The sequence below is a fragment of the Ischnura elegans genome, chromosome X, assembly GCF_921293095.1.
Source record: "Ischnura elegans chromosome X, ioIscEleg1.1, whole genome shotgun sequence".
NCBI lineage: Eukaryota > Metazoa > Arthropoda > Insecta > Odonata > Coenagrionidae > Ischnura > Ischnura elegans.
In genome coordinates, this window is record NC_060259.1 from 38,011,332 (window position 1) to 38,028,177 (window position 16,846).

At 39.1% G+C, this 16,846-nt stretch overlaps 1 protein-coding gene across 3 annotated transcripts in view; it reads right to left on the reverse strand.

The window, feature by feature from the left end:
* LOC124171357 (Down syndrome cell adhesion molecule-like protein Dscam2) overlaps positions 1 to 16,846 on the reverse strand; it is a 500,071-nt gene that overhangs the window by 13,540 nt on the left and 469,685 nt on the right. For 2 of the 3 annotated variants that reach the window (XM_046550521.1, XM_046550520.1), the window contains 4 exons: positions 15,557 to 15,691; positions 9,012 to 9,185; positions 4,903 to 5,070; positions 2,053 to 2,225 (listed from right to left, as the gene is read on the reverse strand). In XM_046550521.1, coding sequence (XP_046406477.1) covers positions 2,053 to 2,225; positions 4,903 to 5,070; positions 9,012 to 9,185; positions 15,557 to 15,691 — 650 coding nt within the window. The remainder of the gene's footprint in view (positions 1 to 2,052; positions 2,226 to 4,902; positions 5,071 to 9,011; positions 9,186 to 15,556; positions 15,692 to 16,846) is intronic. The other variant, XM_046550522.1, reaches the window with a different exon arrangement.

Genomic DNA, 16,846 nt, shown 5'->3' on the forward strand with positions numbered 1-16,846 from the left:
ATTTCAAATTAAAAACTTCATAAAACGCAAAATTTACATCGTCAGGAGGAAATAGTTTTAGGGATAAAGCTATACCAAGTACTAATTTAGGACTTATGACTGTATTTCGAGACTTTCGAGAGTTTAATTTAAGTGGTATCGTCTCGTCTCGTAAAAAGTGGTCTCGTATCGAGCCTTGTCTCGTTTTCGAGATGAGACACGAGACGAGAAAGTTCCGGGTCTCACGGCAACACTAAGAGTCAAAGGATCAACCCCAGCCAAAATTGTTGAAACTCTAGGAAAAATTGTCGGAACCCTACTTTTTCTATTTTATATTTATGACAAGTGCTTCCAACTGGCTCTATGCCTTAAAATTTTCGGGTGTTTGAGGGTGAATAAATCGATTTTTTGGACATGCCATTTTAAAAATCTAGACCACATGATAAGCCGAGAAAAATATGTTTAGTCCAGTCGGAGAAACTTTTGGTGAGATCATGCAGTTTCACAATTTTGTGAGCAATTATGCTGATAAAGGAGGGAGATATCTAAGGTGTAGAGTCATATAGAGTGACCGTAAAAGGCAGCAGGTCTTTTTCGGTTTTACTTTTTAAACTCGCTTCTAATCTATGGAGGCTCAAAGTCCCCCAGAGGTCAAAAGCGAGTAAAAATCAGGAGCTTCATCGCTCCGCATGACGTAGAATTTCACAAATATTAAAGGAACACGTCTCGTGAAAATGTTTTTCATTTGAACCTTCCGAAAATCTGGTAAAAGTAAAATATTTAAATAGGAAGGTTACTAAGGGCGTATTGATAGGGTACCACGCTAACTAGTAGATAGAGCGCTGTGTGCTTACCGAAGGGTCTGGGTTCAAGTCACGTTGAAGCCTTGGGACGACCCCAAAAAATATCCTCGAGGTGGGAGGTGGTTCAGAGAAAGAAATTTCCCCCCTGCCCTGAGCGTCTGAATTTTACATACGCATGGCTCATTCCATGGTGAGCTCTTCCCCAACCTAAACGTATCAACACACGGGTTGAGTCACTTAGTTTTTAAGTGAATAGTTTCGAATTTTCCATCAAAAGGTCAAGTTTGAAATTCCGCCAATGGAGAGGTTTTTAATGGAAATAATTTTATCCGCTAGATTTATGTATGGCAGGAATTTTAACTACTACATTCCATCTGTAATATTCACTTCAATTACGAGTGTAGGAGAGTTTTCCGCCATTTGCGTGACATTGTAAATCGTTTTTTTTCATAAAAATATGATTACTCTCACATCCATCTGATTTTTTATCCCTCAAATATGATGTTAACACATTTTTTGTTATGCCGTCTCAGTTTTTAAGCCCTGCTCGACTGCAGAAGACCACATTACAAAATTGTCATCATACGATTTTCGATTTCTTTTCCGTAAATGCTGAACATGTGCACCAGATTCTGGTTCGTGATGTCTGCAAAGGAATCCCAATGTTTATCATACGTTCCTCACTTTAATAATATTTATAGAATATGACCGCAGCATGGACAGCAGGAATGTACAGGTCATTATGCCTACTAAATGCACCCGGGATCCCCGAAAAAAAAACTTGCGTGAATTACCTGTTGCTGTACTCTAAGTGAGTTTATGCAGGTAAATGAAACATGTCGAAGCTCTACTCTCTTTTCTGAAATCAATGGTTTTGAGTTTACTTTATGGAATCTTGAAATGTTAGATTAAAGAATAAACTTAGTTCTATTCCTAAAGACTCGAGTCTTTTAATGAATACTGTGTGGATTAGAACAATTTTTTTTCGTTAGCGTATCACTTTTCATCCTCGAATAGAAAGGATCTTATTTGGTTAAAGGTGAAATCAGAAATTCATAACGAAGCAAATAAATGTTTCATTCATGTTAAACTGCATGTTGCATAATCGTAGTTTAGATATATTAAGAATAAGGGAATCGTTAGTAATGTCGCCAAATAAGCCAAAGAGTCTGAATCAAATTATCCACTCTTTTGTACCTTTATAATTATGCAATAGATGGCCATAAAAATATTGACATGGATACATTCAGACATGACATAGGCATTCTACCTTAAGATGTGTGGTGCGGCTCACCTTCCTGGGGACGGCGACTGCAGATGATTCGCAGGACCCGAGGGTTCCCTCTCGGAAGCCGAACGTCTGCATCTTGGTAGCACCCGGAGCGTCGGTGACGTCCGTCGGGACATGGAAGGTGGCGTACGGGTAAATGTCCTCAGCGTACTCTGCCGAGAGAAAGAGATCCTAGATTGTTGGAGGTAACGTGATAACTCAAGAATGACCACAACATACTCAACAGAGTGGATTTCACATATTTCACCCACTCAGTGATTCGTAGGTTGGTTTGGATATGTAAGAGTAAAGCTCATCTCGGACTTGGCGTTTTAATATCTCAATCTCAGGGTTTGGGGGAGGGGAATTCCATTTCTTGAACTACCTTGCACTCCGAAGATTTAATTTGCGTGCGTACGAAGACATCTTAAGAAAGGATTTTTTGTTGAGGGTACCCGATGGTCACCCTGGAGTTGAACCCAAGACTCCCAAATCACCAGCCAAGCATCCTGCCCACTACGGTACAAGGCTTCCCGATAATTCAGAAAGCAATTCACCGCTAAAAAACAGGATTATGCTATCCTGATAAAGGAGGATAATTCACTCAGTTATTCAACCAAAAGGTTATTTTTGGATAGTTGAGAGAAGAGATCAACACGGATTAAGTTAAATCTGTGTGAATTTTACCCATGCAGAGATAGGGGAAACATCTGCTGCTTCCCTCGGCCACCTCACGAGCCGAGGACTTTTTGTTGAGGGTGTTCGAATACTTTGCCCTGGATTTGAAGGCAAGCGCTCTTACTCACTATGCTGCTATGGTTCAAATATTAGACATGAATGCATAATTCATAAATTATGCATATGAAGTAATACTTCTCCAGCTAAAATTTTCCAGAGCTGTGAGGAAACAACATAGCGCTGAGTAAAGCAAAAGTGATCGAAATTTAATTTTTGGAAATTTGGCAATTTTATTCAAATCCTTATTCCTCCTTAATCCTCGATTCATTGATTCTGTTCTTAAATATAATTTTCGATTAGATTTTCACTCCTTATCGATTCTTTGAACGGTCTTCTAAATTGAATCTAGTCTAAAAGGCATTCCATTCTTTTAATCTTGAATATAACCAGATAAATCAGTAGGAAAAGACAACATAAGGACTTTTATGTACGGCATTTTTTTCAGAATATGGATTTTTTAATTTTTGGTACAATTTGCACATACTAAAGTTCTGAAATTGATATCAAAGTAATGGAAAGATGGAACTCAAAAGATGTTCATCCGATGACTAAGGGCTCTAAGGAAATTATGGATGCACTCACGTCCTCCAGATTGTAAAAAGAGGTATAATTAATCGTCCCAGGATTGAATTAGATAGCTGTCACATTAAGAAAGGGCAGCTTTCTAATAGGAAAATAATTAATGCCTTTTTCTCCCTTTTACTATATATATAATGGATTATGTTGGATTGAATTTCAGGGAAATTTCATTCTAAATTTAATGAAAATATACGTTTACGACAGCAAATGTACGTTTCCCAATAAATCACTATTTAATAACTTGCTTGGCATAATTTAAAGCATAAGTGCAAAGGGGTAATGCACGCCAAGAGGTCAAATTAAATTAAAATTAATCATTTGACCTGACCGTGATTCCAAAGATTAATTGCCTCTCAGATATGGAGCTATTTGCTTCAAGGGAAAATTTTGGTGGCTCGGGAAGCCATTCCATCCTAGCCTTTTATACAACATTCACAAGAACACACGACCTCTTTATTTTATCAAATTTCTTATTCTACGCTCAGATGGGGAGGTGTGAGTGACAAATACTTACTCACAAAAAGGTTGTCCTAAAAGAGAATTTCCATTATAGGTGAAAAATCAGGCATTTGAAATATTGTACATAATTTTCAACCCATTGATAATATATGAATTGAGTGCTAACTGATTTCCTAGGTACAATGCTAAAGGTTTGGAGACATTTTTGTTCATTTCGCAGTAAAGAAAAATTTCGTGCTTTCCCGGCGAATGGATTTACTGAAGAGTTCTCGGGATCACCATTGGGTCAGGAACTGCATAACTGCCAAATATGACGTTTCTATGTCCGACTCGGTCATCGTCCTCAGGGCTATGAGTGTCGAGTGAGAATTTTAACTTGCTTATATACAGTCACTCTGTTGGTACGGTGACAGCTGATTGGCTGTCGTCAGCGGCACGCTCTGATTGGCTGGCATGATGGTTTTGCCTGTCCTTTTGGATAGTCTTGAGCACAGGTTTCCAAATGTTGCTCAATGCATATCCGAAATCTCTGTTGACGGTATTCTTGGCCAGTCTAATTTCAATAGACTCTTTGATGAGTCGATCCCAAAAGCCATTGGATTGGCAGAGCATCTTGGTGTCGTCAAACTTAACTGTATTTCTGCATTCCATCGAATGCTCTGCGATGGCTGAATTTTCTAGCTGTCCTTGGAATTATGTAGTTCCTGACCCGGTGGCGATCCCGAGAACTCTTTACTAAATGCATTTTGTATTAGTTTAGGAAAAATATGTCTTTATGCAAGTGATGGTAAATATTTAAAAACTTGAGGAAACATATTACGTGGTTTCACCTATTTAACATATACCGTTAGACAATTATTAACAAAATATGTGTTCACTAAGAATGTAAACAAAACATTTAATGCAAAAATGAAATGAATATGTCATTTTCAAATCGCAGGATGAACGCTATCGGCACCTTTTGCGAAAGACACGAGGAAAGCGATAGCACTGCTAATCTTTAGGTCAACTGCTAATCAACCCTAAGAGATAATACGGCACAGAGGTTTGGTATTTATCTCCAGATATCCATACCGGGAATTCTGTCCAAGGTTGTGAACCCCGGATTAGGAGGAGCTGGAGAGGGCGGTGCTTTCCTGGCTGAGGCGTAGTACTGCTCCCGTTGAGCCAGGTTGTGCTTGTTCTCCATGGAAGCTGTGGACTGCTCCTGTTGGGTAGCACTCGTGGTTGGAGGAGATGGCTCTGTGCAGAAGTTGGAAAAATATAGTCAAGACATAGAGTCATTTCAATAACATTTATGCAAAGGAGCTTTTTTAAATTTATAAATTAGTTCGAAACGAAAATAAAAATGAAATTTGAATAGATACACCACTAAATGCTATAAACGTCTTAGAGATTACCAAGAATCAATTATTTTTTCCTTTAAGTGACCACTGAGTGATGCTAACACTTCAATAGTTTAGTTATTTAGACGTCTACTCAACATTATGCATGCTGGTACGCATGCGCGCATCACCACATTGACTAAAAGGAAGTCCTAATGTATCCATATATTTAGGTCTAATGAATAACAGAAAAATACGTTATGCTGGCGAAAAAAGGAAGATTTTCAAAACGGGGTGAAATTAACTTTAGCAATACTTCTGAAAGGCAAAGCCATGTTACCAAATCCTTGACTTATTAAAGAGTAATTTATTTGTTAACTTTTACCGCTTGTAACTGTTACGCGGAACTTAGGTATTCCGTTATCGTCCACAGCTTTTCACTGCTGCCAAGTAACCTTGGCGCTCTGCTTCTCGGCGACAACAAGGGGGAATTTTGATGGTCAAACCCACCCAGAGGAGCAAATACAGTCGTGTTCATGTATTTGTTGAAAATAATAAGCCTTGTTATAGCTAAGATGGGCTAACGAAACTCCAATCTCAGCATCTGGTGGTGGATAACGAAGGAATATCTAAAAGTAACGCAGTTTACAATTGTTTTCAAATGTTTTTCGCAAATGACACTGAAAGAATCATCCTTAGATTCCTCGACTCACACCGGGTTTGGAGATTTGAATGAAATTGAGACGCTCTAAGGCCCGTTAGACACGTCTCCGATATCACACACTTAAGGTTAAATACAAACAAAAACGAATTTCGGCGATCACAGGACTACCTACATTCATTGATCACCTTCAAAAGTGATCAAAATGCTCTGCAACCGAGCGTATTTCCCTTACAAGCAGTATAAATATCACCTTTGTTCAGTGAACAATCATGGGGGACTACACAGGGCAGGCCCCAGCTCATCCCATTTAAGTTTAATTTACGCTACCACGTTGGGCGTAATTTAATTTGTTCTCTAGAGTGACTGAAGCGCGTCGATGCATGCAGAACGATCCACTTATTCCTAACATTAACAACTGGGTATTTCCATTCGCCAGAAATACCATTGAAAAATTGTAAACTCGATATTTATTTCTTTATTTGATTTTTTCCTTATTTTATTGTCAAACCACCGAATACAGCTCGCATTGGCCATTTTACACCGGGGTATGCAACAAATTATTCAAATAAACGTTCACGAACAACCACACCCTGGACAGGGGAAATCTACCCAGGCGGGACTCGAACCCGCGACCTCTTGTTTGGCATGCGAAGGCGTTATCCCGCCGTCACCGAGGAAGACAAGAATTCAGTGGAATTAAAGGCTGGCTTGTTGGTTGTTGAAGTATAAGCCCACGAATTCTATAATAGAGGGGAAATAATATAATGCGATCAATTATATAATCAGCAATTTAGATGTTCCTTAGTAGCCCTTATGTAGCCGAGGAATTAGGATAGCCCTTCCCGTCAGCGACGCGAGTGGCGATCTTTATAAACCCATATAAATGCGTGTTTGGTGACAGCACCTTCAGCGGTTGACTGGAGTACCCTCCATTATAGAATTTGTGGGCTAATACTTCAACAACCAGTGAGCCAACGTTTTCTTCCGCTAAAACTTTTTAGTACCTCTGGGTTATTTTTTTGGGTTTCGCCGCATTTTGCAGGCTGCACACACGGTCACTGCATTCTGAACCACAGCCTCCGAGATGCCGGAACTCTACCTCCCCAGTTTTATATATTCGGTCTATGCTGGAAAGTTGCGTCCGATGATATTTTAATAGGATATTTCAATAAAACATTTTTTTCTTTGCGCAAGGCTCATTTTTGTTCCAATTCAATTTCATTATAAATATGTATGCACTATGAAAAGCATTGGTATTATTTAAGGCGGTATTTGTGGATACAATTATTAGAAATCAATAAAAAATTTCATGGCTTCTAGAGTTTTGAGAAACATAACCAATTAAACCTAGTCACTCTGCTTATTTCATGAGTCATTTTCCTTTCATTTCAAACATAAACGCATTGGAGATATCACTAGTATTATTATTTTAGGCGAGTTATTGGACCATTATTACTAAAATTATTCAAACATTCCAATCGACATGTTTTAAACGATGTAGAGCCACCAGTAGCGATGACTAGGTGATTATGATAATTATTGTATAAAATATGCGGTACGAACGAAAAAACAATTAATTAGCCCAAATTACAATAAAAAGGAAAAATCGTCATGGTATACTTGCAAGGACATGCACAAAAACAGGCCTCACAATTTAAAAAAGATAACAATCGAAATTCAAATGTTCCGACTACGGATAATAGAGGATCCTCAATACGGCTCCTAAATATATTGCAAGTGACCGCGCATTAAAATGGGCTTACAAAAGTCACCACTCGTGTCACTGATGGAAAAAGTGATCCCAGTTTCACGTGGAAATATGCCATAATTAAGGGTGTAAGTCGAAATTTATATATGTGATGATGTTATCTATCAACATAACTTTTCAATGCTATCCCTCGCATTCAGAAACATTATAACGCGAATTATTAGGAAAAAGTAGATCGCATTGCACTCATCACCGCGTCGCGGACATTTTTGAAAAGCATTTTAACGTGAAATAAGTGGCAACAGAAATCAGCCTTCTATGGGATGGAATTGGGCCTCCTCTATGCCGGCCCCTTGGTTCTGGCCCGTGCATTCCGGAGCGCGAAAATTACAGCAGAGCACTCTCAAGTCCGCCGCTAGAATTGTCTTCGCTCCGCGCGCATTAAAATCATATTTTAAAATGGCCACTCGCGGCTCAACCAGTCATCGATATCCACTTTTCTCGAGGAAATATAGTGCAAGGATACGTAACTTGTCCAATAAATCTTATAAACAATACATTCAAAGCATGCGAGACGATTTTATACCAAATAAAGACAACTCCCACACCGATAAATGGCGAAAGTCAAACTGAACGAGATACAGCTGCCCAGTGGCGCCGCCGAATAAAATGCGCGCGAAACGGCAATATATATAACGCTAAGCCGACATGTTCTTGGATTCCTATAAAGGAGTCCCCTTGTCTTGGAGGCTCTCTAGCGATTTGATCGATGGATTATTCTTCCTCATAGGATAATCCTCTAAAATTGCTGGCACAGTAATAGCTTTGCCTGGTTTCGCTATTTAGTTGGGCCCTTTTCGCTTCTATAGCGTTAAGGTGTTTTTCCCCGTCCTATCACTTCCAAACCGTTCCCTACCCCAGAGGCGTCGTCGCGCTATTATCGTGGCGGCGCCTCTTTCCTTTTTCCCAACTCTCCACCCCCTCCCCGGGTGATCGGGTGTATAAGTCACGGACTTGGTTCCTGGCCCCGGTGGTTGTATCCTCGAAGGGAAAGGGAAGGGTTGTATCCTCGAAGGGAAGAATGATCGAACGATTTGATCGTTGGATCATTCTTTCTCATAGAATGACCCTCCAAGGTCGTTAGAACATTAATTGCGTTTCGCTTGGTTTCGCTGTTAGTAGGGCCCGCCCGCCATTGTGACGATGCGGGATTCCTCGTCCCCTCCCTTCCTTTCCTATCCTTCCCCTGGAGGCGTCGTCGGGCTCTCATCGCGGCGGCGCCTCCTTCCTTGTTCCTTCCCGTCCTTCCCCTTCTGGGTGCAGAGGAGAAAAGCTAGCGCTTACAGTCCCTGCCCCAGGAGTGTATCCCCGCGAACCCGCCCTAGGGTTTCGTTTCCATTGCATCCTCGAAGGGCACCCCTGAGCCCTCATTCTTTGTCTCGGAGGCTCCGTCCAGACTCATATGAGTCGGGAGTGTTGCACTCACTGAGTCGGAAGCAGAGGCAGATGCCGGCGCCGGTGGCGAGCACGAGGGCAAGCACGGCTGCGATGGCGGGCACGAGCACGCGGGCGTCCTTGAGCATCGGCGTGGAACGACCAGTCCCACCGCTCGGGTCACCGCTCGACGACACGCCGAACTCAACCGAGTAGTCCGACGAACCTGCAAAGGAAAATTGCAGAGCTTATGCACGTACACATGTTAACATTAACTTGGTTATCAATGCCGTTGAATGAATTAGATAAGGCAATTAATAGCTTTGAATAGTAAAAATAATAAGGTTATTCCATGTATATCACCCACAATATGTCATCCAGTAATCCGAGTCAAAAAAGCCCTGGATTACACGGTTTAAAAACCCTATTTTTGTACAGACATTTAAATCTAAATATCCTCTTAGAAAGAAGCAATAGGAAATATTCTCCTCGGTAAGTACAACTCCACTCGTACAAAGTTAACAACTGAAAAGGCCAGTGGGATAACTACACAAGACTGCTCTCGTTGCTGAATCGAGCATCAGGTAGTAATAATAATAAAGAAATCATGTTTATTGTTCATTTTTAAAAATTTCTTTCTAGACTTACGTTTTATGCTTTTTTAAGGGTTTACTCACGGACCGAAATCACAAAATAATCATTTTATATGAAAGCATCGAGCATTAAACGGAGATACTCGACGTCATAAAAATATTTTGTGTGCTGGATTAAAATTTTTTGAAGATTAAGACACTCAGATGATGTGCTGATAAAAGTGCGGAAGATCAGTCAAAGAGAAAAATAAATGATTATCTTGAAGAAAACATCTTGAGAAAAGGTACACTTCGGATAAGTGGCGAACAAGCCTTCAATATTCTTTCGCTTTATACGATGCAATTTAAATTCTTGTTTTCAAGGGTTGTGTCCCTTTTGGTGTTCACCAAGCTGCTTAATTTATCTCTCATGGCTTAGAAAGAACACCTCTTCTTTGCCCAATCGCTACTCAGCCGTCTCTTTTTACTTTGCCCTCCTACGGAGAGTTGTGACACTATGCCCTGTTTCCTGGTGCATTATTTGGCCAAGTTTTTATTTGAATGTCACAGAAGGAACCGGAGCGGAAGGACGTCGAAAGAGTAAACATGGGGATCCCGAAAGCAGCGGGTGAGAGGAGTGATTTGTCCGTATCGGAAAAGCTCCGTGTTTACCTTTGGCCGGCGTGTGCATAATGAGAAAAACAGGCCATTATTGTGACGCTGAGATAGTGTCGCTATCAACAAGTTGATTCTTCCGATGGGACGCCGTATCATTTGAGAAAGGATCGCTAGCCCCCATGATAATAGGCATGAGTTTTTCTCCCCTGCTACAGAATACAATTTTTATTTTCATCAAACGCAGGGACGTAACATTTGGATAATTTTCATGGACGATTGTCTGAGGAAAATAGCAACTTTTGGATTCTCAGATACTTGATTCAAAACGCATGCCAATTTTTCACATTTTTCTATACGACACGATCTCATGCCTAATTATTTCTCCCTTCTTATACAATTACGATGGTGGGAGGAAGTTGGGTCCAAAGCACAAAACAATTCTGCTTTCTAAAGCATCCTCATAGTGATCAGATTAATTAAGTTTCACTGAGAAATCCCATGTATTACTTTTTGACACAAAAAAAGAAAGCCATATAGCACTCCAATCTGATTTATGAAGAGATCATTTTAGAGGTTTCGGTTGGGTAAAATTCAAGCCACTTTAAGAGTGGAAACAATGAATATTAGCTCTATGAAAAATTGATGTGCAACAGCAAATTTTACTGCTGGTTTTCACCGACCTCCAACAACGATGAAATTAAATTTTTGCATACATTCTAGAATCAATTCTCATGGCACGAAAAAGGCATTAAAGCCCTGCCTACCTTCAAAGGTTTAGCGAAACCCAACTCACCTTATTCAGAATTTTAATTGAAATAGGTATTTACCCTACCTAATAAACCAAAGGGCACTACTAACTATTCTATTCAAAGCTAAGTTTTTAAATATTTTTTTGCCAGAAAAAATAGATGCATCTTAACGCCTAAAATGTATTTTCATTTCATCATAAATGGAAAATATATTCAATTCCACAGAATGAGCGTATTTTAAACTTTATTTTTTTCCAGGAGTTAAACCTTCGTTTTTCTACCGATCATATGTCATGCTCATCATTTATCATTTTTGGGAAGAAATAGAATTTATCATACGCTATATGGAGCACTGAATGACAATTTTAACAATATTTTAAATAACATACGTTTTTTTTTTCATTTTCGCTGAAAGTTAATCCATTGTTAAAAACTCAACCAATAAAACGACACAGTAAAAGATCAAAATAAAATCTGTGCAATATTCAATGCTATATTACCTAATACACTTTGAAGCCGAATATGCAAAAGTTAAAAGATAAGGTACAAATAAATAAAGTTACAATGTGAACCAATGCTAAATATTTTTGAATACTTTTCAAAACAACAGTTCCGGATCCCTGGGAACCCTTTGCGGGGATGATTGGCTAATTTTGATGCTCCGCAACTCGCAATCCTTCAAATATGAACCGAAACATTTTCCTTTCCGCACTTTGTATTCTCAAACATGGCTCCACCATCTTCATTCTCGCCCGCTAAGAACCCGCCATGGCTCGCATCCGCTACACACGCCGCTAGAATTCCGTTTGAAGTGGAAGTTGAATGAATGCATATTTCAAAGCGAAAGACGCGTTCCAGTCACTCTCGAGGCAGAGGGGGGAGTTTTCTCGCCGTAAGATCCCCGAACATATCCTCCCGGCACCTTGGGCGTGGGGATATATAGCTGCCGGGGGTTTGTTTAAAGAGGGAATCTTGCTTCATTAGAATGGGTTTCGAGCGCATGAGGGACGAAAGCGGAAACAGCCATTGCCGGGGGCAGATACCCCGGAAACTGTGGAACAACGGGCCCAAGTGCCCCATGCTCCTCGGGTTATTCCCATTCCTTTTTGTAAAAGCCTTTATCGTGCAAATGAGTCCACATTCAGGAATACGTTTGAAATAAAAACAAATATACTTAATTTTAAACTACACATTTATACCACGTTGAATTATTGGCCGAGTAACGCATATTTCTAGTCCGTTAGAAAAAATATTTACCTATTTCTTTACCACCGAGGAAAGCACACTTGGCCTATTATATCTAGGAATTAACTTAGAAATCAAATGTACAGGAATATCTATGCCCTTGATAGGGGAAAACTACCCAGGTGGTACTCGAACCCGCGACCTCTTGTGTGGAAGACTTTGATACGCTGTTACCGAGGCCGAAAAAAATTTAACTTCCCCAGGACTTGAACCCGTGGGGGCCAGGATGCCCGTGGGAACAGTCTTAAGATAGTCAACACATTCGGTCGCGTCGATTGTTAATATATTTTACCTACTTGACGGATCATTAAAAAAATGCGCCAAATGAGTATAAATTTTCTTTTTCTGCCCTGAATACGGATTTACAGGCAATTGGGAGGAGGCTAAAAAGTTTTTCCTACCCCACTGTTTTTCTCAATCCTATTTGCATAGCCTCTTTCAAACAAATGAACCTGAATTTACGGATACAGTTTGGTACTAAAATCCGATATTTTTAATTATTTATTTTAATTCTCTTAGGCATGACTTATTGTTTCCATAGATACAGTAAATCATCCTAAATTCAAGGAAAAATAATGTCTCAATCACTGCGTTGAATGTAAAATATTTTTGCCAAATAATTTTACGGGTAAACAATTTCAATCTTTTATCCCGTTTTCGGATGTTTTCACCTCGGCATTTGTCAAACAGCAAAAGTGCCGCCCGAATAACTCACGGATATGATTGTGGAAAAACAACTTTTACTAAAATTATGTATCAGTTTGATGCTGATTCACATTATTCATAACCCTTCGTTAAAACTTTCGCGGGTGCTCGTCATTATGAATAAAAACGTTTGGGCTATGTTGCCGCGACAATTCTTGGGCGGCCCCAACGTTTCCTGACCGATAATGGTCGCTTTTTCTAGGGATTCTGAAGAGTTATGAATTAAATTATTTTATATAGGTATCTTTATCAGGTGGTGGGGGAGGAGAGAGGGACGTTGGAGGAGTGGGTTGCTGATTGTTTTTTCGCACTACGGGTTGCCAAGTACGGTTAATTTTAATGCCGGTGTCCCTGTTGAAATTGTTCTTTTCTTCTGTGGATATTTCAATGGCTTCTCTGACGAGCCTCTGATTAAAACCTTTTACTTTAGCAAGGATTTTAGCTTCCTTGAGGCCTATTGTGTGGCCAAGCACTGCGTTCTCGGCTACCGTGGACTTTGTTGACTGCCCCAGTTGAATCGCTCTCTCGTGCTCCTCTAGGCGTGTTTTGACTGATCTGCCTGTTTCGCCGATGTAGTTCTTCCCACAGGTCTGGCAAGGAATTCGGTAGACCCCTTCCACTTGTAGTGGAGGTCTTTGACAGCTTTTAGGACATGTTTTATCTGTATGTGAGGCGAGAAGATTGTCCTTATCTGGAATTTTCGAAGGACATTTCGTATAACATCAGTCGTCCCCACCCAAGAATTGACGCGGCGACATAGCTGAAATTTTTTTATTCATAATCACGTTATTCATGATACGCAGTTACCTTCCGTTGGAACATCTAATTATTTGCCTGAAAGTTATCTTTCTACTTTATTGATGGATGAGCAAAACTGCACGAAATAATAAGTGAAAATATTTTTTGGATGAATTGGTATGCATACAAAACGAAGGCATCGTAGAAAGAGCAAATCCACAGAAACTGAAATTAACTCCAAGTGATACCGATTTTATTACATTGATTTTCCATTGTTTCCTTATGTTGTCTTGATGTTTACGGGCAATCATAAAGGAACCTCAATAGGAGTCATGATTTCTACACTATTTTTCAAGAGCATCGAGTTACTTTTGTACTTCACACAGCTGGCTTCTGTTTTGCTCTCAATTTGGGTCTTTGAAGACTTCATGAATTCAGGTCAAAATAAAAACTTATTGACTCTTACTACATAGAAACCTACTATCGATAGTTTCTCCAGGAATACAAGACTTTGTGTTGAGAAATATAACCTTTACTATTGCTCCAATCTAAGAAATTTTATTTATCTCTGCGAAAGACTTATTAAATGATATTATTATTCTTGACTGCTGAATTATAAAAAATCCCTGGGGTCGGGAAAAGTCATCATAACACGTGAACTTGAGGAATCATTAAATAGTGACTGGCAAAAAGTGATTTCTGCTCACTATTCCATTACCCAGCCTTCTGCATTGTGCTTGCATTTTGGAAACGGAGTGGGATGATATATAAGTGGGAGTACCACTCAAACTTTTGCTTACGCCCGTATGACACTTTCCAATTTATTGGCCAATAAATTGACGTACAATATTGTTTAAAATATTGAGCGTTACGTATTGGTACGACACGTATTAACACCAATATTGGCCATAATAGTGATGTAATTTTCCGCTAGAGAGCGCCATTGAATTTCGATGATTATACGTTACATTTGTGCAAGCATCCGTGTGATTTTTACTCTTCAATCAATAGTGAAACAGCTTCTTTTACCCACAGTTTATAAATTTCAAGCGAATTCTCAGAATAAAACCAATATTTTACAGCCAAATCCGATGTTTTGCAAAGAGCTTCTTGTTTTGGCCACTAGGATTCAACAAAACTGGCTTCTGACTGATGATTGGTCGCGAGAAAATAGAACCTGTTCTATATTCCAAATTGGGCAAGACATTGTGTCAAATATTGTAAAAAGGATATTGGACTAGAAATTGGTGAGTGTCAGTTGGCCCAAAAATATAGTATCCAATATATTGGCCAATAAAGTGGGAAGTGTCATACGGGCTTTGGGTGAACGAAATATAAAACAACTCCAACAAAATAACTGAGAATCCGGCATTTCCCTCAACGGTCGGGAGCAGTTGATTTTTGGACACCACCGGTTTACCCTTGTGATCAATTTTCAATACTTTTCGGAATGTATTTGAGGCGTCCAAGTGAAAGTTTCCAAACATTTTGGATAACCTCCCAAATTAAAAAAAAGATTTTTTTTTAATATCAAGCCAACAATTTTACTTCATTTTATAATTTCTATTGGATTTAAAATTTTGCTTTGTCCTAAAATTTCACCCAATATATCATCCTGCTAGAGGCTTGCTACCAATTATTGAAATAATGGATGTATATGTTAATGAGAAAATCATGCAGATAAATTTTCAAAAATTATCTATAAATTTACTCTGGATCCATAATTTAAGAAGTTTTAAACACTTTTCACTCAAAATGAGTTAGCCTGACTCAATTCCTATGACCAGCCAATCTCAGTTCAATACATTCAAATTAATTAGGCATCATTTCTCATGATCATTCAATTTCAAAGAGCTCTGAATTTCATTATGACAATTGATCATCAGAATTAATACTCGGTTTACACTTCCACACAATTGACAATAAAGAAAGTTCCCAACCACATTTACTTAGCATATTATTTTACATACCTCCAGGAGTAGTAAACTGATAACTTCCTTGAGCTGACCCGGCTGAGTTGATGGCGGTAATTCTGAGGCGATATAGAGTCGCTGGAGACAGCCCAACAAGGGGGAAGGAATCGTGCACTAATATGTTGTTCCCAACTGGAAAACATGGAAATGATGGCATGTGTTGAAAATATTTTAGTTGATAACATTTTATGAAGTTTACATTATACATGAGTGTTAAATTTTACAGGTATCCAAACTCAATGTAGAGGTATGGTCAAATTTTCACTGCCAATTGGATGGGCGTTTTCCTTGAAAAACCATAACAAAAAAATTATACTTATGTACAAAATCACGGAATAAAACAATATAATTAATTTAACTGTTCATCCTAAACTATTAACAACATATTTTAATATTTGTTGAACACGTTAGCTTTTGTATCGGCTAACTGACATATGTGGTTATCAATTAGAGCTCAGGTTGATAAAGATAAATTAGAAAAAGACGCGTTGGCAGTGTTGTATAAATACACTGATGTGAAAATAGTTTTCACAAATCTGTAACATGATACAAGCCCTATTTTTCCGAAAATCTAACACCATCATCATTATCATTACGGATCCTATGAGAATATTAGGACACTACTAATTAAAAGAACAGCATCCAAGAAATTAAAAACACCGTGGACAGTTCATCTAGTAATTTTAAACTACACCCAAAAAATCCGGTTGCTTAGTCTTTTGAGCACTACAGAGTTTAAAACACTCCATCATATTTAATGAAAAATTAAGTAGAAATAATAATATCGTTAGGAATTCATAAATGCCAATCAGTGGGTACAACAAATACCGTTCTTCACTGTTGGTATTAATTAAGGGGTAAAGTACGGATATAAGAGGGGATATATACGGGTGTAAGAGGGGATTTTATAAGGTGAAGAGGGAAGCCCAGGAGGTTCCGCGTGGTTGCTCAGCCAGAAAGGGATGGGCTAATCTCGCAGAATAGTGAGAGGACAAAGAATATTCCTCATAATCCCTAGCTCTTCTCAAAGCCCCGGGATAAAGGCGGCAACGAGTTCTCTTTGTGGTGCTCATGCCTACGCCTTTGCTTCTTGCGAAGGCTTTCCTGAAAGGAGGATGAGGTAGATTCATCTTCTCTCAACGACTAAAAGATGAAAATTTACCTATTCATTTCCCAGAAAACCGCTCTTGCATTTTAAATACGAGATTTTTCAAATTTCCACGTTTCAAAATTTCAATTCCACCAAAATGCTGGTATGATTTGGATTATAAATATAACCTTACCTGG